This window comes from Ranitomeya variabilis, chromosome 3, assembly GCF_051348905.1.
Source record: "Ranitomeya variabilis isolate aRanVar5 chromosome 3, aRanVar5.hap1, whole genome shotgun sequence".
In the NCBI taxonomy this organism is placed as follows: Eukaryota; Metazoa; Chordata; class Amphibia; order Anura; family Dendrobatidae; genus Ranitomeya; species Ranitomeya variabilis.
This window is the reverse complement of record NC_135234.1, coordinates 705,277,336-705,303,672: the sequence shown is the minus strand read 5'-3', so window position 1 is coordinate 705,303,672 and position 26,337 is coordinate 705,277,336. Positions and strand designations below refer to the sequence as shown.

The 26,337-nt window shown below is 44.4% G+C and overlaps 1 protein-coding gene across 1 annotated transcript in view; it reads right to left on the bottom strand.

The window, feature by feature from the left end:
• Positions 1-26,337, bottom strand: part of STARD13 (StAR related lipid transfer domain containing 13) — a 530,489-nt gene that overhangs the window by 416,078 nt on the left and 88,074 nt on the right. The window contains exon 3 of the mRNA XM_077298231.1: positions 12,722-12,859. Coding sequence (XP_077154346.1) covers positions 12,722-12,859 — 138 coding nt within the window. The remainder of the gene's footprint in view (positions 1-12,721; positions 12,860-26,337) is intronic.

Genomic DNA, 26,337 nt, shown 5'->3' with positions numbered 1-26,337 from the left:
GATGTCTGGGATGGTATACAGATATACAGTTGTGCTCAAAAGTTTACATACCCTGGCAGAATTTTTGCTTTATTGGCCTTTTTTCAGAGAATATGAATGATAACACCAAAACTTTTTCTCTACTCATGGTTAGTGGTTGGGTGAAGCAATTTATTGTCAAACTACTGTGTTTTCTCTTTATAAATCATAATGACAACCCTAAACACAAAAATGACCCTGATCAAAAGTTCACATACCCCATTTCTTAATACCGTGTATTGCCCTCTCTAACATCACTGACAGCTTGAAGTTTTTTGTGGTAGTTGTGGATGAGGTTCTTTATTTTCTCAGATGATAAAGCTGCCCACTCTTCTTGGCAAAAAGCCTCCAGTTTCTGTAAATTTCTGGGTTGTCTAGCATGAGCTGCATGCTTCAGATCTCCCCAGGGTGGCTCAATCATATAGAGGTCAGGAGACTGAGTTGGCCACTCCAGAACCTTCACTTTGTTTTGCTGTAGCCAATGACAGGTTGATTTGGCCTTGTGTTTTGGATCGTTGACAATTCTTTTGCTTTCCCCATGACTCACAATCCAGATACTTTGGTGGCTGGATGAAAGATGCAAGAGTCTGTCTGGATCCAAGAAACTCACTCAGCTTTTTTGCGCACACTGATTACAAGCAAACAGGTCACAGGTGAGGATGTTACCTTTAGTAGCCATTCAAACCCATTTGTGTCAAGTTCTGTGCATGTTATTAGGCCAAAATCACCAGTGAATGTGAACTTTTGATGAGGGTCATTTGGATGTTTTGGGTTGTCATTATGATTTTAAAAAAGAGAAAACACAGTAGTTTGACAATAAATGGCTTCACCCAACCACTAACCATGAGTGGAGAAAAAGTTTTGGTGTTATCATTCATATTCTCTGAAAAAAGGCCAATAAAGCAAAAATTCTGCCGGGGTATGTAAACTTTTGAGCACAACTGTATGTAAGCCCATCTATAGCAACTGCTGGCATATGAAATATTGCTTGCAACAGGTGTTTACCTATTTCTCTATGCACTTTATATTCAATAACATCTGCATGTATTGATGATTGATTCCCTTGCAGTGTTTTTGTGATTTCTGTACAGCATGTGTTGCTATCTCCTTCAATTTATTTCGTCATTATGTTTTTAATGTGCATTTGTAATTAAAATAAAAATTATTAATTCTTATTTCATTCGCTCTTGGAAGATCTTTTTTCTCTCTATTGGATTTCAGTCTTCACGGTCCTCCATGTTATTACCTAGGGCACTATAGGCTCTTATTTCATACATAAGTTTTTGCACATCATTAGTTAGGCAGATTATTGTCATGTCACTACATTGTTACTGTTTTGCTCCTAAAAATCAAAATTTTTATTTGTATTATTTTTTTTAGTGTTTTCTAAATCCACTTTTGGCTTTCCACATTGCCGGAATCCTTCTGGGCAAGCTCTAGATCAGACTGAAGCATGACTAGACCGAAATATGATCCCAGGTCTCTTCTACACTTTGGTGCATACTTGTCAACTCACTTGGGTATGTATACAGCTTTTTCTTCAACTCTATCTACAAATGTTCAATTGGGTTGAGGTCTGTGGACTGTGGGGGCCAATCTAGCACCTCTAATTCATTGCCATTGAACCATTTCTTCGCCAATCCTGCTGGAACACTATGTCATCTGTAATGATCCCGCACCTCGCCACCCCGCCGAATGTCACTATTGCATCAGACGGATCACGTAATGCGGTCTCGCCACTTTCACCAATGTGACGTTCCGCATCCCTTGAAGGCAAAAAAGATCAGCTTGGTACAGTTTTGCACAGATGAGAGGATGTGGCCCACGCAATCACTGACATTGCACCACACTCGCTCACAACCCTGACAGGCTGAGAGGCCCCTTTAACTAGCACCAGTGAAACAGAGCACTGCCAGCCCAGTAAGACTGCTACCAGTTCCTCGTTAGATATAAGCTCGGTCCATTAATGGAATTATATCGGGCCAGAAACCAGCCCCGGTAGCATGAAAGTTAAGCAGAGAAATATACGTATGGATTCGTTGATCGAGATAAAAGGTTAAATTACATATTTAATTGCCTTAAGGGCACACTAGACAATACACTATATACTCGATGGTTACACATATACAGTGGTCAGATATGCAAATACAGATAGTGGTAGGACAAAAGATATAAGCAGAATATATGGGTCAGTTACCAGTAGATGAAAGGCCTGGCTTTGGGCTGCCACATGGGAGGCTTGTGATCCCCTCTGTTCCTTGACTTCTCCCCCAAGTTATGTTGATGCTACCTCCTCAGAGAAAAAGCAATAGGCTACGCTTTACATGAGCATTTAACTTCTTTGGGTCACTCCCCTCCTGCCCTCTGGGCAGAACATAAATCCCCTCTCCATGCCTCTGGCAGTTAAAAACTCCAAAACCTAAGATGAGTCATAACTCTTTAATGGACTGTCCTAGGGAGGCGGTTTTGACGCCATCATATTCGACTCGGCCCCTGCTACACATTAAGACTAAACACAGCTTTTCTATCTAGTTTCTTCTGGCTGTTCTATGTATCTCCAAACCCCTGGGTGCTAGAACAGGTTGAGACCCAGATGGGCGTTTGCCATGGGATCTCAAAAATATACACGATGTATGGCTAGGATGCATAGTATCTCCATAACTCCTTATGGAATTATGTTTTTAGAATGTTCTGCAGCATGACTCTATATTGCAAGCCAGCCTTTGTCCTGCTGTGAGCTGACTCAAGGTGTGAGATCTGTCACAGCCTTTGGAGGCTGGCCCCCATTGCTGAGATAGCTGCGCACTGAAGGGTGTTTTATAATCCCATGCCACAAAACATACAAGTGATTGACATGAAATGATATATCCATATTCTTCACATCGTCCTTTTTATACCCATAGTACTCGAGTGTATGAAGTAACACGTCTTGTAGGATACTCATATATAGCCCACCAATGCTCCTGGTCAAGTATCCAATGCCTTTGGCTGTGAAACAACCCAAGATCATCAGGCTTCCTCCACTGAGCTTGACAGATCTTTAAATTTCTTGATACATTAGCCCATTTTTCCCTTGCTTCCTCCAGATCTGTTTGCACCGTTTAGAGCCTAGTCTACTGATTTTGTCTCATCACTCCAAATCACCCATTTTCAATCTTCTACTGTCCACTTTTTGTAGTCTTTTGCAAACTCGAGCTGACACTTCCTCTGAAGATATTGAAGTCAAAGCTTCTTCACCTTTTTTTCACACCACCATTCCAGACTTGTGCAACGTGCGTTGCACAGTGTTTACATAAACGTCTGTGATCTCACTATTACAAAACATACCAGTCACCTCCACTTCCCTGTTTGTCTCGCTAGAACTGATGGATCTTGTCATAAGTCAACTTGTGGACTACAATATTTTGCCTGGACGTCCACCTCTTGTCTTTTGAATAGATAGAGTTCCAACTGTTATGGTGTAATGTGCTGCTGCAGTGCAGTATAGTGCAACCTCCACCAGGGGGTGCTGGTGAGGGAAGAGAGGTTGTACACACAGCATAGCAACACTGAAATAGCAGCACAGGTGCCACAGGTAACGAAAGAGTAGTTAGACAAGCCAAGGTCATAGACAGAGAGGTCAGCACAGTACACGGGGCAGTCAGAAGAATAGTCAGGGACAAGCAAGAAGTCAGAGCCTACCAGGAATGTAGTAACCAAAACGTGAGACGTAAGACGAAGTCGGGGTACAAACCAGAGTCGAAGCCAGTCGGGGAGCGTGGTATCAGAAACGGAAAACAAGGGCAAAGTCCAGAGATCAGATCGAGTCATACACAGGTACAGGCAGTCAGAGGCACACGGATCACTAATACAGGTCAGGGGCTCAAGCCAGGAAGCAAGAACTATCACTAACACCGGTCAGCAGGCTGTGACGGACTGAAATAGCCCAGCTAGCTCCAGAACGAGGCTGAGAAGATTAACCCCTGCATGACCAGTCTCAAGAGAGGAAAGAAGAAAGTAAACTCCGGACTGGACCATGACACATTGCACTCACATGATACTATTTGTCAATTTTCGTGGCTAAGAGACTGCTATCAATGAGATGGATTAAGCAGCACTCTTTTCTTGGGAAATTTTCTTCATGGCTGCTCCTCGATTCAAACCAGTGACCTTTCGCTTGGGAATCAACCTAATAACACACTGAGCTATTGGGGAATGTGAGAACAGGTTGTAATTTGTAGGATTCAGGAAGAAAAATATTTTTCCACCACCAGGAGTAAAACAGTAACAATGCCAAGTAACATGACAAGAATATGCATAATTAATCATATACTAAATAGTTGCAAGTCAAAATTATGTATGAGATCACCAAGATGATTGTCTATAAAATGATAGCAGTCTTATGTTCTAATCAAGCAGTAGTGGATGGTGAGATATGGTGCCTGAAAGTCAAAAATTCAAACATTGTTATCCTTTATTCATCAGAATATAGGAAATAACAGGGTAGGGAAAAATATAGGGAATTTAATAATAAAGATAATTACAAAAATGTTTAGGGCTGAAATATAGGTAAGTATAACAAGCTTTATAGGTATTGGACCTCCCCTTTAAAGGGAACCTGTTTTTAAGTAAAAGTGGCAACTTCAGCAGCATTAAGGCTGCATTCTGTGAAGGTGGCTCTTATGTATATTATCCCTAGGAATGAAGAATGCTGAAATAATCAGTGTTATAAATTTGGCCCCATACCTCTATTGAGGCAGGGACGTATGATTTCTCCCTGACTCAAGCGCCGCCTCCTATCTGTCGTGACGTCACCAGCGCCTTCGTGAGGCCCCAGATCACGGGTCACCGTGCTCACGAGACTTCGGCACTATCTGCAATAGAGCACGGTGACCCGCTACACTGCACAGGCACCAGATTCCCAGCCCTGCAGTGTGAATACATCATAACACACTGCGGGGTGGGATCTGGGGCCTCAGCTACACGAAGGCGCCGGTGACATCACTTACAAGGTCATTACAAATTCATAGACACCAAACATGCCTAGGTTCTTTTTTATCTAAGTGGTGAAAAAAATTACAAATTTTGTTTTAAAAAAAGCGCCATTTTCCGATATCTGTAGCATCTCAATATTTCGTGATCTTGGGTTGGGTGAGGGCTTATTTTTTTCGCACCGAGCTGACGTTTTTAAAGATACCATTTTAGTGCAGATACGATCTTTTGTACACAAGAAGAGAAGTAGCGGGCACCACAATAAATGAAAAAATCAAAAAATCCGGGATCAACCATATGCATATATAAGAACCATGAAACACTAAACAAGAAAAAGGATATGCATACTACTGGGATCAACCAGAAAATAATTTTATTAATGCAAAAAACACACAAAGCAAGGTAGAACATACACTTAAAAACATTTAAAATCCAAAAAACAAACACATGGTCCATACACTATGTGTAAAACCCCCAGCAGGTGGAACCCAAATGCCACCAGCACCCAATAAATTACAATATATCAAACAAATGGCATTTATATATACACATCCAATCAAAGACCACCCATCTGCTATCGGCTATACCCTACCTATATCCTGCAAATGGAACACTCAATAGTGTAAGGAATCGGACACAAATTTCATATCCTAGGCATAGTTACCAAAGTCGTGCCCCACCAAGGCATGTGCCATGAAGTAGTTAATAGGCGTGACCCCCAAACCTGGGAGCAAAACAAATACTAAGGTCCAGGATCCTAACAGTAAAACTCACAAAGATAGGCGCCAGGTAGAGATGCAGCAGTAAAGATGCTAATAAAGGTGCTCGTGCTGGGGGGCGTGAAAACCCCACGCGTATCGACGCTATGTAAACGTCTTCATCAGGGGAGATATCTCCCCTGATGAAGACATTTACATAGCGTCGATACGCGTCTTTACTGCTGCATCTCTACCTGGTGCCTTGGTGGGGCACGACTTTGGTAACTATGCCTAGGATATGAAATTTGTGTCCGATTCCTTACACTATTGAGTGTTCCATTTGCAGGATATAGGTAGGGTATAGCCGATAGCAGATGGGTGGTCTTTGATTGGATGTGTATATATAAATGCCATTTGTTTGATATATTGTAATTTATTGGGTGCTGGTGGCATTTGGGTTCCACCTGCTGGGGGTTTTACACATAGTGTATGGACCATGTGTTTGTTTTTTGGATTTTAAATGTTTTTAAGTGTATGTTCTACCTTGCTTTGTGTGTTTTTTGCATTAATAAAATTATTTTCTGGTTGATCCCAGTAGTATGCATATCCTTTTTCTTGTTTAGTGTTTCAAGATACGATCTTTTGCTCGCCCGCTATTGCATTTTAATGCAATGTTGCGGTGATCAAAAAAACATAATTCTGGCATTTTGACATTTTTTTTCTCATTACACCGTTTAGCGATCGGGTTAATAATTTTTTTATATTGATAGACCGGGCGATTCTGATTCGATACCAAATATGTGTATGTTTGATCTTTTTTATTTTATTTTGAATGGGACAAAATGGGAGTGATTTGAATTTTTATATATTTTTTATTTTTTATGTTTTTGAAAACTTTTGGCATGCTTCAATAGTTTCCATGGGAGACTAGAAGCTGCCATAATCCTTTCAGCTTTGCTACATACAGGCGAGGATCAGACCGCCTGTATGTAGCAGAATTGCTGACTTGCTATGAGCGCTGACCACCATGCGGCGCTCATAGCAATCCGGCAGTGACAAACATAGACGTCTGCTGGAGACCTATCTTTAACATTGGGTACGCAGGCCATGCGGATGTATGCGGATGCCTCCGCATGCGTCGTTTTGACGCTGCGCCGACCGCAACAAAATGCAACATGTTGCGTTTGATGCAGGTCGCAAAACGATGCAAGCGGTGGCATCCGCATACATCCGCATAGCCTGCGTACCCAATGTTAAAGATAGGTACTCAGGAGGCATGCCAACATAGGCGGAGCTGAAGGAAGAGGTGCTGCAGTGGGTGGGGCTTAACGGAGGAATTAGGCAGTCCTCTGCAAAGCCCTCGTCCGCAAATGTGAAACCAGCCTTAGCGGCACATGTCAGCTGTTCAAAACAGCTGACATGTGACGGAAAAGATGTGTGCTCCGGCGCTGAGGGAGGGAGGGTGTCCGACATCAGCATATTATTATGCCCAATGTCAGAAAGGAGTTAACCTGATAATGACTAAGCACTAGTGATGAGTGAATATACTCGTTACTCGATATTTCTCGAGCATGCTTGGGGGTCCACCGAGTATTTTTTAGTGCTCGGAGATTTAGTTTTTATTGCCGCAGCTAAATGATTTACATCTGTTAGCCAGCATAAGTACATGTGGAGGTTGCCTGGTTGCTATGGAATCCCCACATGTAATCAAGCTGGCTAACAGATGTAAATCATTCAGCTGCGGCAACAAAAACTAAATCTCCGAGGACTAAAAAATACTCGGAGGACCCCCGAGCATGCTCGAGAAATCTCGAGTAACGAGTATATTCGCTCATCATCACTACTAAGCACTGTGAATCTTAAGCTCCTCCTCATGCAATCTAGCATGGGCAGTTCAGGTTTCCAGCTGTCAGAAATATTGAGGGACCCTGGTGTGAAGACAGAAGCAGTTTATTAACACTTCTGTCTTCTCTATTTGCTGGGTGCATACTGTAGCTCTCAAAGAGCGATATCCAATGAAGAAAATCTTCAGCATGGCAGTCTCGATACTTCTATAAGACCTGGCTGGCGATCACATGATTGTTGGATGTCAGCCCAGTGAAGCAGCTATACGGGGTGCTAGTGGAGCGCCCCCACACCGCCGCAGGGCCTAGGGGTACCCGGAGCCGGGCCTCTGGGTCTCAGTCCTGGGGTTGTCACGGTGGCTAGACCCGGTCCGTGGCCCTGTCCGTCAGTGGGGGACGTCCGGTGCAATAAGTGATGATGATGGTGCAGTAACGGTGGTGTAGCGGTGCAGTTGTGGGGTGCAGGTCGCGGTAAATAACGAGAACACCAGGTTGCAGTCTCTTTACCTCTTTACTGGAGATCTCTCAGTCCGCAGTCCAGAATACGGTTCACCAGGCTGCGCAAGTCCGGTCGGTCCGATGGCACCTCCAGAGTTCTCCTCACAGGTGGAAATCAGTGCCCTCCTTCTTAGCGCTATGTGTTGTAGTCCTTCCCTGCTGTGCTCACGGAAAGTACCCCACAACTGTCGTGTCTGTTTCTTAAGTTCCCTCACAACTCGATTCACTGATGTTCTTCTCGTATTCCATCCCTCCCTGTTATTCAGGTTGGAACGGCACCCGTTTGTCAGGTAGGCCTGGAGTTCTTCCGGGACCCTAGAGACGCCCCTCTCCCGCAATTGCCCCCCAAGACTTCATAGGTGATATGTGGTAGACAGCCCGCCTTAAACTGACTGCCCTGCCGCTGTTTGGAGTATGGCTTGAAGCTGTATGCTATTCCACTCCCTCGGCGTTCCGGCCACCGGTAATGCGCCTCAGTAGGATGTTGCTCCGGTCCTACAGCATGACCCCTACTGGTATTCTCCTTTTTGCTTGATCTCGTTTCTCACTCAGCACAATCTATCTCGCTTCTAGTCCTTTCTTGGGCACCGCCGCTATGCTGAGCAGGCACGGTCCCGTTACGTTCTTTCCAATGCCAAGCCTCTGTCAGGATCCCACCCCTGACAGAGACCCTACTGTCTCTTCCTCCACAACACCCTCTGCCACAAGGTGTTGCTTCGTTCAATCCAGTCAGCTTTTTCCTCTAACTTCCTGCCTGACCCCCAGTTTACCCACTATGGTGGGGAGTGGCCTAATGAATAGCACCCTTAGCTCCCCCCGGAGGCCCTGCTGTGAAACATATTGGTGTCTGTGATACCTGGTCAGATGAACTCCTTCAGTGCCATCGAACGCACCATGGCTCCCCATAGTGGCGGATCCACAGTACTGCAACGACCAGAACTCTGGGGCGCTGCACTCCCCCCTGGTTAAACACAGTACTCCGGGACTGGGAAGAAAACAACAATACAGGTTAGCAAAAAGACATACAATTTTGTTGAGTGCAAAACAATAAGCATACTTGAACAAGCTTCCCTTTATGGGAGGTGAGGACACTTTAACGTTACAAACATAATTAAATATCATAGCAACAGGCTACAATTAACTCTCATTACCCAACCGGGTATTCTACTAGGTGCAAACATTATTGACCAATAATTTAACTTTGCCTTTAAGGATATACACTCTTAATCCGCTAAAGACCTTCCTATAATCACATTATAAGGTATTTTAACTTTGCATTCTCCTACTTTGAACCTGCAGGACCGCCTGTCCTAACGGCACCAGACCTACTGCCTCTCCTTTCTATTACAGGACCGCCCCGTTCAGCCAGGGCCTACTGCCTTTCGCTACTATACATGGTATAGACATAACATTCCTTTCAATTAGAGAACATTGAGCCAGCTCTATTTGGCTCCTATTAGGACTCACTTTCTAACCCTTACGGGTTCACTCTCTGTCCTTAGTAACGAACGAACTTTCTATGGGGACTCAGGGTTTACCTTCTATCCTCACCTTCATTACTACTTTCTTTACTTTCAACTAAGCAGAACTCTAAATCTACCCCTACGGGCTTTCTGCATCTTTCCTTTTAAAGAACATTATCTAGGTTTCACACTTTAAACAAATTAAACACACATAACTTTTCTTCATGCAAAACAGTTACATTTCTTTCCAGAGCATCATCATCAGTATTTCTTCACATTTAACTAGTTAAAACACATACAACTTTTCTCGTTCAAACATTATCATTGCATTACTGTTCTAAAACAGTATCTTCTCATAAGTACGCTGTTGTACATCCCCTTTAAAAGAGAATCAAGTCTTTCTGAGGTAGCTCGTCTTCTCAGCCTACCAGTCTTTGCTCAGCAAAGGTTCCAGAACGGTATCTTCGCAAAGAGTCTTTAAATAAAACCAGTAGGAAGCGCCTTTAATAAGGTGCAAACTATTTACAAGAAAGTTTGGATCATGCACTGTTCATGATTCAGCAGTTTTTATAACATTGTGGAACAAAAAGCAAAAATGAAAGTGAAAGCAAAAATAAAAAGCAATAGGGATCCCGGGTAAACAAAGGGATCCCTTTAAGAGTTAACCCAGGACGGGTTTTAGCAGCAAAACAGCAAGGAAATAAACAGTTAACTATTTACAGTTTCAGGTTTCCGAGGCTTAGTTGGACGGCTTCCAGGGCTGCACCTGGCACTTAACCCTTCTCGGCCTGGGAAAAGTGAGGTCCAGGGTTACACCCAGTGCTGGACAAACGCCGTTAATCCGTCTTTCATGTATGGTTAAATCATGCGCAGCGATGGAGGTCTGCGCAGCTTGAGTATGGGCATTTGCTGCAGCAGAGGTAGCGGCTGCTGCAAGATCAGTCACTGGAACGGGGTCAGCAGCTGTGGCACCAGCAGTCACGGGAGTGGTGTCAGTCATCAGGGCAGGGTCGTCCTTCATACCTGCTTCAGATGCGGTCCCTCCGGTGCCGGTCTGCTCCGTCTCCGCTGGGGTCTGGAACGCTGGTTGCGGGACCTTGTGCTGCGGCGTTGTCATCTCTGCTCGCAGCATACCCCTTCCCGGCAGCGCCTTGCTTTCCAGCTTCGGAGCGCTGGGACTTCTTTCCTGCTCCGGACCAGATGAGGCTGCCGACAGATGTCCGGTGAGGCTCCTGATGATGGCCTTCTTCCACCCGGCCTCGGTGCTCAGCTGCGTCCGCCGGGGTCGGTCGCTGAGCTCGTCCACTCCGGCCTGCAGGAATTCAGCATCAGCGGTGGAGGCCTGGTTGCGGTGCCCCTCCGGGTAGCTGGGGGAGTCCTCGGCTCCGACCCCACGCTCCGGCTCCGGGTGGCTCGCCAGGGCGTCCTCCATGTCTCTGACTTCTTCTTCCTGGTCCTTTTCCCGCTCTCTCCTTCGTGGGCGGTTTCGTTTTCTCTGTCTCTGCCCACCATTGAGGATCAGGAGGCGGATCTCGGCTGCTGACGGACACGTCCTCAAGGGGCCGAGATATTTAGACTGGGCGGCCATTGTCTTTCGCGCTCTTCAGCTTGTTCACGCCCACTTCCACGCCCTTCTTCTTCTCCTGCGCTCTCCTTAGCGCTGTAATGGCGGCGGTTTTGGCGCGAACTTTTGGCGGCAAGTGACAATCCACAGTCTTTGCAATAAAGCACAGTCCAAGCCCAATAAATCACAGTCTCTAGGCACACATGACCCGATTCTTCAGGCTTAAGTAGATCCTGTTCGTGACGCCAAGTTGGAGCGCCCCCACATCGCCGCAGGGCCTAGGGGTACCCGGAGCCGGGCCTCTGGGTCTCAGTCCTGGGGTTGTCACGGTGGCTAGACCCGGTCCGTGGCCCTGTCCGTCAGTGGGGGACGTCCGGTGCAATAAGTGATGATGATGGTGCAGTAACGGTGGTGTAGCGGTGCAGTTGTGGGGTGCAGGTCGCGGTAAATAACGAGGACACCAGGTTGCAGTCTCTTTACCTCTTTACTGGAGATCTCTCAGTCCGCAGTCCAGAATACGGTTCACCAGGCTGCGCAAGTCCGGTCGGTCCGATGGCACCTCCAGAGTTCTCCTCACAGGTTGAAATCAGTGCCCTCCTTCTTAGCGCTATGTGTTGTAGTCCTTCCCTGCTGTGCTCACAGAAAGTACCCCACAACTGTCGTGTCTGTTTCTTAAGTTCCCTCACAACTCGATTCACTGATGTTCTTCTCGTATTCCATCCCTCCCTGTTATTCAGGTTGGAACAGCACCCGTTTGTCAGGTAGGCCTGGAGTTCTTCCGGGACCCTAGAGACGCCCCTCTCCCGCAATTGCCCCCCAAGACTTCATAGGTGATATGTGGTAGACAGCCCGCCTTAAACTGACTGCCCTGCCGCTGTTTGGAGTATGGCTTGAAGCTGTATGCTATTCCACTCCCTCGGCGTTCCGGCCACCGGTAATGCGCCTCAGTAGGATGTTGCTCCGGTCCTACAGCATGACCCCTACTGGTATTCTCCTTTTTGCTTGATCTCGTTTCTCACTCAGCACAATCTATCTCGCTTCTAGTCCTTTCTTGGGCACCGCCGCTATGCTGAGCAGGCACGGTCCCGTTACGTTCTTTCCAATGCCAAGCCTCTGTCAGGATCCCACCCCTGACAGAGACCCTACTGTCTCTTCCTCCACAACACCCTCTGCCACAAGGTGTTGCTTCGTTCAATCCAGTCAGCTTTTTCCTCTAACTTCCTGCCTGACCCCCAGTTTACCCACTATGGTGGGGAGTGGCCTAATGAATAGCACCCTTAGCTCCCCCCGGAGGCCCTGCTGTGAAACATATTGGTGTCTGTGATACCTGGTCAGATGAACTCCTTCAGTGCCATCGAACGCACCATGGCTCCCCATAGTGGCGGATCCACAGTACTGCAACGACCAGAACTCTGGGGCGCTGCACTAGCAGATCCAGATAAGCTTTGTCAGTGAAGCATGGCTTAGCAGGGGGCTGTTTTCATTATAACTTGGGCTCCTATGGGCTTCTACAGTCTGTCTCTAGCTCAACATGAATTTAATTGTCCTGTCACATAAACACCTTTCCCCATCAATGACTAATGCTCTTATATACAAAATTAATTCCTTATTTCCAGCACTGTTATTCCCCACACACATATTCAGCATTATTTAATTATATTTTACCTGCTCTTCTGAATTTTCATGTGAGATGCATGGAGGTGGATTAGAATTGGCATTAATGGCTCCTTCAATGTCTACATTCAACTGCTTCAGCTTGAACATGAGACGCGTCATGGATTGTGACCACTGTGATCTTTCTTCCTTTAAAGGAAACAGAAATTCATATTAGAGGGATTAGTAAATCTCTACAACCTTAGACGTGAATTTGCTATAATTTTATTATAATGATGATTATAATACGGTAACATGCTTTCTGCATGTCTTTATTCTCTATATAATGAATGTCTAAGATTAAGTTCAGATTTGGTAGATTTGTTGAAGAAATTTCCACACCTGAAAATCTCTCCCATATATATGTTACACCCAACGGTGTCGCACGTGGTTCATGGACCCACTGTGCCATAGGGCGAGGCCTGCTTAGGAAGTGGTGTAGCTAAGGGGCTACCTGGTGTTCACAGGAGCTCTTGATAATGGAGACAGGCTGGGCTGCAGGTAGCTGCCAGGTACCACTCCTAGGCAAATCCCGTTACTGCAGCTGCTAACCCTAGGGGTCGGGTTTGCTGACACTGATTAACGACTAGGGCTCCATTCAGACTAGTAAGTTCTGGCACCTCTACAGAACGGTTACTGATGCGGATTCGAGCTACATTCAGACTTGGCTGATTCGGAGACTGGTTCTAGCAGGCCGGATATAAATGCACCAAGGGACAAAGTTTCAGGAAATGGCCACACACAGACCAAGGGAGTAGGTTCAGGCTCTGGTCGAACAGGACTAGGGGAGCAGGTTCAGTCACTGGCCACACCGGGATAAGGTTGAGGCATTTGCCGAACATGGACCAGGGGAGCAGGGTCAGACATGGCCGCACACAAGCCAGAGGCTTATGGCATGCATAAGCAAAAGATATGCCAGAAGAAGGAGATGACGTCTCGGGGCCTGAGCAGTGAATATACCAACGTCTCTGCATGGAGAGGGAAGGGGGGAACCGTGCAGGGGCGCTGGCAATAGTGTTGCAATATAATTGGAGTAGTCTTGCAGCATGTGCATGTTTTTTGCAAAGTTCATTTGTGGCGCCCCTGAAGGTCCAGTCGCCACAGAGGTACTGCATCTCATCCAGAGGTGTGGTACCCCAAATTTCTGGTAAAGAGGGGACACTGCACAGAACCCTAACACTCACATCCAACACACATCAGTTCAGTCGGGGCACCTGGGCGTACCCTTAGGGAGGAAGGCCTCATCCCAGGCTGGATAGGAATGAGTGATGGGAGTGGGTGGGGTAGGTAGGTAAAAGGGGGAGGAGTTTGGAAGGCAGGAAGAACAGTGCAGAGAGGAGTCTGTGAGGAGAAGTGGAGCTGAGCAGACGTGTGGGTCTGCAGCTCCTGTCAGAGTGAAGGGAGAAGGAAAAGAAGGAAGCTCCCAGAAGATAGCAAGGGTCAGCACGGGAAATGCTGAAGCCACCTGTGGGGCCCGCATCCAGGCTGACCAGCGTCAGGTAGAGGGTCCAGGTCGCAGAAAGGGGAACCAGCCCCTGATCTAGTGGAAGAACTGCAGGACTTAACTAGGAACCCGGAGGCTGTGACGTTTGTAAGAGTCACAGCCACAACCACCCATAACTGGCTGAAAAGGCAGCCGTATAGAACCCAGGGGCCTGAGAGGACGTCGCCCAACCAGGTTCATGTTTGCTGGCTTAGGACATTGTGGATGAGATGCTGGGCAGGAAACCAGCGTAGAGAGACGGCCAGGAAAGGCTTATAAAAGGGGGTTCTGGGCAGGAGCCCTAAGTTGCTGGACAGTTTCCTGGACTGCTCACCTGGAGGACACAGCACCCTTACTGTGGCACACTACCTGAACTGTGAGTAAAACGTGAATACTTCATCTTGCTGTGTCCTTCCAATTTGTTCCTGCGATGCCTGCCCTGAAATACCAATACCACCATAAGAACTTTACTACACTCCTTTAACTGCCCTGGGGCTAAGCTCTATCTGTGGGGAGCTGCATCCGCTGCGTCCAAAGCGCTGCCAGCTTTTGAACGCAGGTGATTCCACATGTGTTCATTGAACCATGCAGAATCACCGTGCTCAATACATTGAACGGAAAATTTTAGGTGGCAAAGTCGGAGCATCTACGCAAGATAAATTGACATGTTGCGGTCTCGAAAGACGCGCCGCATGTCCATTTCCACAGGGAAGCCGGAGGTGTCTGTGCACGCATTGTGGGCATGGGATTTCTTGACATCCCATCCACTATGCTGTAAGATCTGGCCGCTGCGGGTTGAATGCTGCGGATGAACGCAGCGTCAAATCCGCAGTGTTTACTGTCTGTGGAAACGTACTGTATACTTTCATTAGATGCGGTAAAACTGCATTATCTTCCTAGTCACATGTGTATTAAGTACGGGAACGCAGCTTAGGCTACGTTCACATTTGAGTTGTGTCGGGCGCAGCCGTGGCAACGCATGCGTCATGCGCCCCTATATTTAACATGGAGGGTGCATGAACATGCGTTGCCTCGCGTTTTGTGACGCATGCGTCATTTTTGGCGCAACTGTCAGGGCGCAGAGAACGCTGCCTGTAGCAATTTTTTTGTGTTAAAAAAATGAACGCATGCGTCACAAAACGCTGCGTTATGCATGCGTTGTGCATGCGTTGTTCGTGCATTGTGCGTTGCGTCGCAGACGCAGCACACAACAACGCAAATGTGAACGTAGCCTTACTACGCATGTGTACAAATTTAAATAATGGTGAATCTTGTGACACAGCTGGACATACACGACACAGGAAGTGGAGGAAAGCATGGAGGCCCCCTCTGTAATAAATAAATAATAATTTAAAAAAAATGGCGTGGGGTCACCCTATTTTTGTTAACCAGCCAGAGTAAAGCAGACTACTGGGACTGGAATTTCAGACTGGTAAGGACCCAATATCCATGAACCTTACCAGCCTGATAATACCAGGCCACAGCAGTCTGCTTACCTTGGATGGTTAGCATAAATATCCTCTCCAAAAAGATGGCTTGGGGCCACCCTATTTTTGTTAACCAGCCAAGGAAAAAGCAGACAGCTGCGGCCTGGTATTCTCAGGCTGGTGAGGCCCATGGATTTTGGCCCTCACCAGACTAAAAATAGCAGTCCGCAGCCACCCCACAATTGGCACATCCAAAGACTTGTTAGCGAGACCAAGTCATCCAGTGAGGCAGGTATATCACAACCGGGCAGCTCTTCCTTAATTCACCCAGACAGGTCTTCAAAGAAGGTGGCAACCAGTGCCTCATTATTCCAGGCAAGTTCAGACGAGAGGGTGCGAAAACATACAGTGTACTGGCCCACAGAGAGGTTTCCCTTGCGCAGTCTGAGAAGAAGAAGTTGCTGAGGAAGCTCAACCGGGTTTGTCAAAGACCTTACAGAAGGCCTCTAGAAAGGACTGAAAGTTTGACACTAGAGGATCCCATCTCTCCCATAGGGGGTTAAGCCACGCCAAAGCCTCGCCAGAGAGGTGGGACATAATGAATTCCACCTTGGCCCAATCTGAAGTGAGCTGATGAACCAAAAGTTCGAAGTGTAGCGTGCACTGATTAATGAGTCCCAACATAGAACAGCGTCACCGCTGCCAGCAAGTACTGGCTGGTACGGTTGGTCTAGTGACTTGCACGACAGATACCAAGGCAGGCAGGTACTGGCTGGCAAGACTGGTATCTTGGCAAACAGGTGCAGGTGGGCACAGCTGATAGACAGGCAGCTGGAAACGGCTGGTAGACAGGCCAGTGGGCATGGATGATAGACACACTGCCAGCATGTCTGATAAACAGGCAGGTGTACCAGGATTCGAGCACTGGATCTTAGAACTTGCAAGCATGTTTAGAAACAGACTAACAATGTTGCACAGGCACCTCCTATCAGGTGAACGTACCTTAAATGCCATTGGCTGGGGACACTATAAGATGGTGCACACTGTCCCTTTAAGAAGGCGGGACCACACACATGCGTGACCTAAGTACACTGCCCGGGGATCTGTGAGTCGGAGTATCTGCTGGTTGAGAGAGGCAGCGTGCAGGGACGCAGACACTACATTGCATATGAGTGGTCATCATCACATAACAACTATCCAAACTGCTTAAGCAGTGTATAGGAAGGGACACCAAACTGAATTTTTACCTTGGGTGCAAGAAAACCTAGCCTCTGGTGATGCTTATTAATTTCCTTCAACGAGAAACGATTGGTGGTGAGTGTCGCTTTCTGCTTTCATCCTGTTGAACGATATTAACTATGCATCTTTCAAGTTGAGTAGCACCGTGTCTGTCACACCTCTGATAGTGAGTGACATATTGTTGGAAAAAGTGCATAGTAGCAGTGTCGACATTTTCTTCTTGTATTGCTTTATATATTTGTTAGTGCCAAAGATCATGTCCTCCACACATATGTAAAACAAAGATAAAGTAGTAAGCCCCTTAATTCATCATAATCAGTACATTCTGGAATAAATTAACAAATAAGCCACTTACAGATACGAATTTCTCAGAAAAATAGTAAATACATTTTCCAGTGATCCAAAGCACTAAAGGTGCCCAGAGGGAAAAATGTTTGGAAGTTACCCAATTGTCATAATAGTAACACCATTCAGCAGAACACACTACAATAGTTGTAAGTCTCTGAGATGAATGTATTTTAGTCTAAACGTGATAAGGCCTACGCCTGCCAAAACATCTTGACCCAAAATTGTGGAATGAAAGAAAATTGAAAAGTAATCTGAGTAAGAAGTTTTTGTTGAATACCGAGGTCAGAAAGTGAGCTGTTCACTGAAGCCATGAAGAAGTGTAATTAGGCTGGTAGCAGCAAGTCACACACACAGAAGGGTTATGAGAAACGCTCCAAGAGATCACATCTGTCAGCTAAAAGCACCCCAAGCATGAAAGAAACATTGTTTTCATCTCGTTCCATTCATGTGTAGACCACTCGTAGGCTTTCTATACTTTTTTTTAATATATATCAGTGTTGGCCTTACTGTAGAATTCACATATATCATCAGATAAAGGATTGAACAATGGACTAATGTAATGTTTTTATGCTGCTCATTATCTACTGTCTAGTAGATAGAGAATAGGTGTCATTTATTTACCGTGACAGAGGAGCCAGAAGACCGCTGTGTCTGATTTTTCCTACTCCTGCACTGTTTAGAAGTACTTCACTTTCATATTAAATGGTGCAGGTTTCTTTAAGCAGTGCAGGAGATATTATGCTCACTTGAAAGATCTTGGAAGCTTTCCTGCATTAAGGCTCTTGGCTGCTCTCGGTTGACCGCTCCCCTCTCCTATATATTCTGGGCTCTGGCAAGCACTCATTGCCAGAATGGCTAAAGGTACCGTTACACTAAGTGACGCTCCAGCGATATAGACAACGATCCGACCTAAACTAGATCGCTGAAGCGTCGGTGTTAGGTCGCTGTAGAGACGTCAAACACAGCAGCTCCAGAACGATGCAGGAGCGATCCAGTGACATAACGGCGACTCACTTATCGTTCACGCTCCATGTAAAAACATTGCTGACATTGTTGCTTTTGCTGTCAAACATGATGATACACGCCGATCTTGCGACCAAATAAAGTTCCAGACTTCTAGCTCCGACCAGCGATATAACAGCGGGATCCAGATCGCTGCTGCGTGTCAAACTCAACGAGATCACTATCCAGGACGCTGCAACGTCACGGATCATTGTCGTTCTCGTTGGAAAGTTGTTTAGTGTGAAGGTACCTTTATGCTGCATGGTTTGGAGATGGTAGTTTGTAGTTGTTGTCTGAGAAGGTGTTTAGTGGATTTATCCGAGTCTGTTACTAAGTTTTGAGTGTGTGCTAATTCCCCTCCATCTCCTACTTTGGTTTTTCCCCATCCTCCACTCCACGATGTTTACGTTTGTTGTTTGTATGAGTATATTTGTATGATTGGTATTTTCCTTTATCCTTGTTTGTATTACCTTAATAAACTGGTTTGTGTATTATGGTACACTACTACTCCTCCCTTCCCTGGGTGGGGGAAGGGTACAGACCAAGGGCAGATTCAGGAGCTAAGGCAAGATACAAAGCCCCGACGTCTTCACCATGAGAAGTAATCAAGGAAACAGGGCAAGCTAGGGCACCCCTAGCGTTAGGGACAGGGAAGAAGCCCCTGGTCCCAGAACAAGCGACAACACAGGCATGACAATAGGCTCTTGGCTCATTTAACAATCCTGTTATAAATAGATTTAAATTAATTCATATATATATCTATGAGACAACAGTACATTGGAGATTAATAATAGTTTTATTTGTAGAGATCTGTCACTTGATTTACCAACATAGTAGAGTAGTAAATACGGCTGTGCAGTATGTTTATCAGAATGCTCCTACGTATACTGTTTGTTATGCAGATGTAATACTGCATGCAATATATGTTGCATGCTAATTCTTCTGTAGTGTCATCTGGGTTCAGGTAAACAGTCTAACACACCTCCTTATTGATTGAAACTGCACAGGCCAAACTTCTTTGGCATCTGTGCATGCACAGTGAGCTTTGTCTTGGAATCCAGTGCATGTAATAGTGCTGTCATGGGGATACTCCAATAGAGTGGGGCTAGAAGCGTCTGGTTTCGTGAACTCCTGCACTGATTAGAACTACTTCACCATCTTATTAAACAGTGTAGGTGTTTTCATTGCTTGCAGTGCAATGATTAATTCAGTTCATCTCCTGGAGCTCCCTAATCTGGATTGTCTCAGCAGTTCAGTGTTGGCCACTCCCCTCTGCTATATATGCTAGCTACTGGCACTTGGGAATTGCTATTGATAGTTCTTACTGCCTGGTTATGAGTTGGAGGTGAAGTTTGTATTTGGAGAGTTGTTCAGGAGATTGTTGCATGGAGTTTATTTGTGTGTTCATCCTCATACTTTCCTATTTGGTTTCACCTTTCTATACCTCCACTCTTATTTGGTGAGTTTATTTTGTATGATTGTAGTTTTCATTTATCACTGTCCATCTTCCCTTGTTTGGTTAGTGCTAGCCTATACACTTTGTTCTCACACTTTCCTGAGTTAGGGAGGGAACAGATAAGCGTTAACATAGGAGCATAGCAAGGCATGTGACCCTGGCATCTACACCTTTAGGAGTAATCCGGGGGACAGTGATAGACTAGGGCACCCCTAGTTCGAGGGATTGGGTAGGCACCAACAGTCCTTAGTTAAAATGTGAAAGATTCAATCACAGTGGGGACGAGGATCCCAACATTACAAACTGTGCTTGTATTTGATTTTGATCAGAAAAAAAACAGGGCATGCACATTTCAGTGTCAGGTGTCAAATGGTGCTGGAGTTGGCTTATATATTTATGTGCATTTATATTGTAATAAAGACAAAAAGAGAAAAAAAGCCAGCTCACCATTTCCAGCAGAGCACGGAACCCGATCCTGACAAGATGCAGATTAGTGGAAAAAAAAAAAAAAAATGTTCCAGCTCCAAATGAATAAAATGAAAAACTTTAATGAAAACATTAAAAACACAATAGAACAATGCTCCATGCGGACAACACCATAACCCTAGTGAGTAAAGCTACGCGTTTCGACCGGAAAGGTCTTTGTCAAAGACAAAACATTGCACAGACAGTTTAATTATCTTCATAAATAGCAAGAAAATAAATTCTGGGCCATGTGGCTACTAACTATACATTTCAGTGAACTTTGCAAACACAGGCTCGGAGCTAACTGGAAAACACCTGAAAACGCAACATAGTCCATACCATTCTTCATGATGGTGACTCCTGAAGACCTTGCTACAGCCTCTCCTTATTCAGAATGGGACCATTGTCTTAGGAGCTTATACTTTATTTTAAAGGAACTCTCTATTGACTAAGGTAGCCCACTCAATGGATTGTCTGTGTGGAGTCGGTGTGAAGTCTTCTCTTACCACATCATCTGGTTTCTTGCCCTACCATAACATATTTTATATATCACTTTTTGTGACACCATGCTGTACATATGCAGCTGCCAAGCTATTATATATACAGTGGCATGTAATAGTTTGCGCACCACTCGCCAAAATTAATGTTTTGCAAAAAGGAAAATGGGCAGATGAAAAAGTTTTCTCAAGGGGAAGCTACAAGTGAAACGCGCATCAGGGCTGTGGTGGCGGACCATCTTGATCGTCCCCTACCATGGGTAAATAATATCACCTATAATCTCTCCTCTCTTTTCACCCTTTGTTTACAGCCATCTGTGCTTTATTACTACATATGGTGTTTAGAGACCGTCTGTATAGGTGTTTTGGACATTGAGTGCTGTTTGATATATTTGGGATCCATTTGTTGCTCTCCATTCTTTACTCCTCCTTATTTGACACATTTGTAACTAATGGTAACTGATTTTATGATTTTTTTCAATAAATGTTTTTTTTTAATTTCATTGGTGGTTTATGGTTACTCCATTTTTCTAGTGTTTTAGGTACTAACCATCCAGAGTGCCCAAACTTTTGCATCTGCCCATTTTCCATTTTGTAATTTTTAAAATTTAAAAGATAAAAATATATATGTATTTTTTTGTAAAAAATACAAAAAGAAAATGTGTCATCTTTAACTTTAGGCCTTTTAGACATAATTGCTTAACTGTTCACAATAGCAGTATTTTTGACCAGGAGTGCCAAAACTTTTACATGCCACTGTATATATTAGCTTTTTATATTCACTACTACATGCAGTGAATATAAAAAGTCTACTCACCCGTTTTAAAATGCCAGGTTTTTGTCATGTAAAGAAATCATATGAAGAATAATAATTTCAGAACTTTTTCAATTTTTAATATATAACAATAAATATATTCCAATTAAAAATTAAAATCAAATCTATTTGGAGTGGAAAGAGAAAAATAAAAAAGTAAAAGAATTTGGCTGCATAAATATGCACTCCTTTGGCCTTCTTTGGGCACAGCCATTTTTTTGTTGATTTGGAAGTATGTTCAAAGTTATTTTGCTGAAAGGTGAAATTCTTCTTTAGCTTCAGTTTTTAGCAAAGGACTGAATATTTTGCAGCACGATTGACTGATATTCAGAACCACCCATAACTCCCTCCACTTTGACTAATGACTCACTTCCAGCTAGTGGAAAACAGCCGCAAACTGTAATGCTGACTCCACCATGCTTCACTGTGGGTATAGTGTTCTTCTGGTGATGTGCAGTATTGTCTTTGTCCCAAACATACTTTTTGGAATTATGGCCAAAAAGTTCAACCTTTGTCTCATCAAACCATAACATATTTTCCCACATGATTTTGGCAGACTTGATGTAGGTTTTGGCAAATCATAGCTGGGCTTGGATGTTTTTCTTTGTAAGAAAAGGCTTCCATCTTGCCACACTATCCCACAGACCAGGCATATGAATATTACAGGAGATTGTTGTCATATGTAGTACACAACCAGTACTTTCTGGAAACTCTTACAGCTCCTTTAATGTTGTTGTATGCCTCTTGGCAGCTTCTTCTTGTATTTTCTTCAATTTTTTTAGGGACGTCTAGGTCTAGGTAATGTCACTGGTTTTCCAAATGTAATAGACTTCTTAGGCTGGTTTCAAACTTGCATTTGGCTGGTCTGCGTATGGGTGCATACATCCTCCGTTAAGCTCCGCCTACCCTCCACCTACTTCCGCATGCATCCTGCGTCATCCTGCGTACCTATCTTCAGTCGTTTTGACGTGCCCGCCGACCGCACGGGAACGCAACTTTTTGCCGCATGCGGATGCAACCGCATACAATGCATGTCCCTGCATACACAATGTTAAAGATAGGTACGCAAGACGCAGGACGCATGCGGAAGTAGGCGGTGCGTAGGCGGAGCTTAACAGAGGATGTATGCAGCCATAAGCAGACCAGCCAAACGCAAGTTTGAAACCAGCCTGAATGACCATCTTCACAGTGTTCCATTGTACATCTAATGTCTTGGGAACTTTTTAGTCCCCTTCTCCTGACTGATAACTTTCAACAATGAGATCCCTTTGCTGTGTTGTAAGCTGTTTATGGACCATGACTTTTGCTGTAAAATGCAACTAAGAAAGTGTTGTGAAAATCTTAGTACAGCTAAAGTTTATATAGGGTTAATCAGAATCACTGTAAATAATGGCAGCAGTGTACTAGTTGGATAATTCTGAACACAACCACAACCCAGATTATAAGGGTATATATAATCACATTATTTTAATTTTATTATTTTTATATTACCTCTCAAAATGAATTCAGTTTGTTTCTCAATGGATTTGTACAGATCAAGGGTGACAATAAAGGTGAAAAAAGTTTTGAAATGATTCATCTTGCTATGATTTTGTCACATGTCAAAAATCTGGCATTTTAGCTGGGTTGGGTAAGTAGGATTTGTATAGCCACATGTATACACACACACACACACTATTAGACTATATAAATCTGCACATATGCAGCACTTACAATCACAGTAAAATTGATAGTAATAGTGCAAAGTCACAATAGTAACTTCATATTCGATTCTCCTCATTTTCCCTGAATTTTGTTCTAGTGTTATACTGATTCCCTCTTTTAGACTCCCCCTGTCTCTCCTCTTGATTTTGCTCTTCACTTCAATTAAAGCTTCTAAATGTAGAATATGATACACCCTGCTTAAGCTTAGTCCCTCTAATATTTAATTAAACTCATAATGCTCCTTTGCATAACTGTCAATGCCCCCTAGTGGTTCAAAACTTATTAATTATAGAAATATTTAAATAAGCACTCCCATGAAGATTTTTTTTCACTAAAACTGTGATTATGTCCATGTAGTGTGTGTATTAATATACACAGCTACCGCCACCTTCTCCAGGAGTGCCATTCCGCTCCTCTTACATAGATACATAGGTTGAAAAAAGACCTAGGTCTATCAAGTTCAACCTTTCTACACCAATTGTACATTTCGTCACTAAACTAACTATAACCCACAATGTTATGCGTATCAAGAAAATCGTCCAGGCCTTTTTTTTTTTAAAGCTGTTCTAATGTCGGCCATTACTACCACTTGTGGTCGGACCTTCCACAGTCTGACTGCTCTAACTGTAAAGAACCCTTTCCTATTTAACAGCTGGAATCATCTTTCTTCCACCCATAATGAGTGGTCCCTGTTCCTCAGTATGGTCTTTGGAAGGAATAAGTCATGTCCCAGTGTTTTGTACTGGCCATACATATATTTATACATGTAAATGAGATATCCTCTGAGAGAAACAAGACCAACTTTTCCAACCTTTCATCATATGAGAGACCTTCCATCCCTTCTAATAATCTAGATTCCCGTCTTTGAACTGATTGTAACTTCTTAATATCCTCTTGAAAATGTGGAGCCCAAAACTGGATCCCATATTCTAGATGTGGCCTCACCAGTGATTTATAAAGGGGTAATACGTTGGGATCGAGGGATTTTATATCTCATTTATACATCCTAAAATCTTGTTTGCTTTTGCGGCTGCTGCTTGACATTGAGTGCTGCTGCTCAGCTTACTTGTAACCAGAATACCCAAGTCCTTCTCCTGTTCTGTAGTCCCGAGTAAACTAGCATCTAATGTATATGCAGCAATAGGATTACTCCATCCTAGGTGCATTACTTTACATTTATCTACATTAAATCTAATTTGCCAAGTGTTTGACCATTCAGTCATCTTATGCAGATCGTTTTGCAATATTTCTCTTCTGAGTGACTGGCTCACACTGCATTCTGCGCAAACCGGAAGTGTCTTTTAGGCTAGGGTCACATTGCATTAGGGCAATCCGTTTAGCGCTAAGCGCTATCGGATTGCGCTAACGCAATGTCTTCTTCGGGGTCGCGTTAAACGTCCCCGCTAGCGCAGATCCCCGATCTGCGAGAGCGGGGAACGGACCTCTGGCGCACCGCGGACGCTGCAAGCAACGTCCGAGGCGCGCTACAAAAGACCGGCACATCGCTAGCGCGTGCCGAAAATGACACGCGCTAGCAATGTACTTTAACATTGCGGGCAATGGGAGTGCTAACGGACGCGTTGCACGGCGTTAATTTCCCCGTGCAACGCTGTCCATTAGCGCTCAGCCATAAACGCAATGTGACCCTAGCCTTACACTAAAAGTCTATGGAGTGTGCATACGAGGCTCCATAAGCTTTCATTGTAAAAGAGACTTCCGGGCTCACACATAGAGCATAGAGTGAGCTGGAAAGAATAAATAACGATGACGTCACTGATAAAAAAAAGAGCAGAAAGGCGCTGGATACCGGAGAAGGCAGCAGTAGGGGAGTATATTAACACACTCACACTACACTACATACATATAATCACAGATTTAGTAAAACAAAATCATCATGGGAGTGCTTCTTTAGATAAATTGTATTAAATATATCTATTATTAGTTTGGTCTTAACAAAAATATTTATTCAGAATGTTACATGGTTTAATTTTTTTATTAAAGGTTTATTCCCACAATCACGAAATACAGTAAATGCATACTTATTGCTATTACACAGACTAAGCCCAACACAACTTTTCTTTATTGTTGATTTGTGTCTTTTTTTCATTTCTATTTGCCCCTTTGTGCATTCATTTTCACATAGCTTAATGAATGGTCCTATTCTTAGCTGGTAAAACTACAATTTCCAACATAACCTGCTTTTCCTCAGTGCCACAGACCCCTCCTCCCCATCTTGTGTGTTCCTGACTGTCTTTACCTCTCATCAAACTAAGCGAAGTGTAAAATTCCCCTTATGCTTATGTGTACTGCTCCTGTAGAGTACCCTGCCAGGCCAATTTTATCTTCTACCATCTACATCAGTATAGCTGTCTGTGTGAATTTGCATTATTATTACCGTAGCTGGTTTCTCTTAGAGCTCAACTCTCCTTCAGTCTTCTACAATGGAGCTTCTAATTTTAGGCAGTAGAAACACAAGAGAACAAGCAGTCGTAGAATCCAAAAACAGACAAATTTTATTGTATAAACACACTAAATATCACAATATAAAATGGCCAGACAAATAATGCCAAGAAGGGCTAAAAGATGACACAGGGCGTCACCAACAACATGTTTAGAGCCCAAGGTACGGCAGTCCCTATAGTGCAGTTATAACGGTGATCATGTAAAGTGCCATATAAAGTATATAACAGCAAGGAAAATCGCCCATAGATAAATGGAGCAACAAATCCCTCCTGATAGACAATCACACATTAAACCCAAGAGTGGTTAACAGCAAATAAATACAGGAATGACATAAAGAACGACAGTTAATAGGCACATCACCTTCAACAGATGACAGGTAATCACAGGGACCCCGATCCACCCCGACGCGCGTTTCGGTTGGTTACCTTCCTCAGGGGGCGCATAAACAATGTGGGCATAAGGCGGTATATATATATATATAGGAAGCCGCCGCCATCAAAGCCCGGCCCCGCGCCGTCCCCCTCCATCGCAAGCACGCACACCGAGCACACGACGACCGGAAACACGTGGGGCCCCACGTGAACCGGAAGTACGCGCACGGTCGCTATGGACGCGATGGAGAACGGACAGAGCGGCGCACGCGCAGAGCCACAGGATCACAAAAGGCCATCTGCGATAAGGGCAAAGAAGAGGGCAGCGGGACACAATATAAAAACATACAAATGGTACG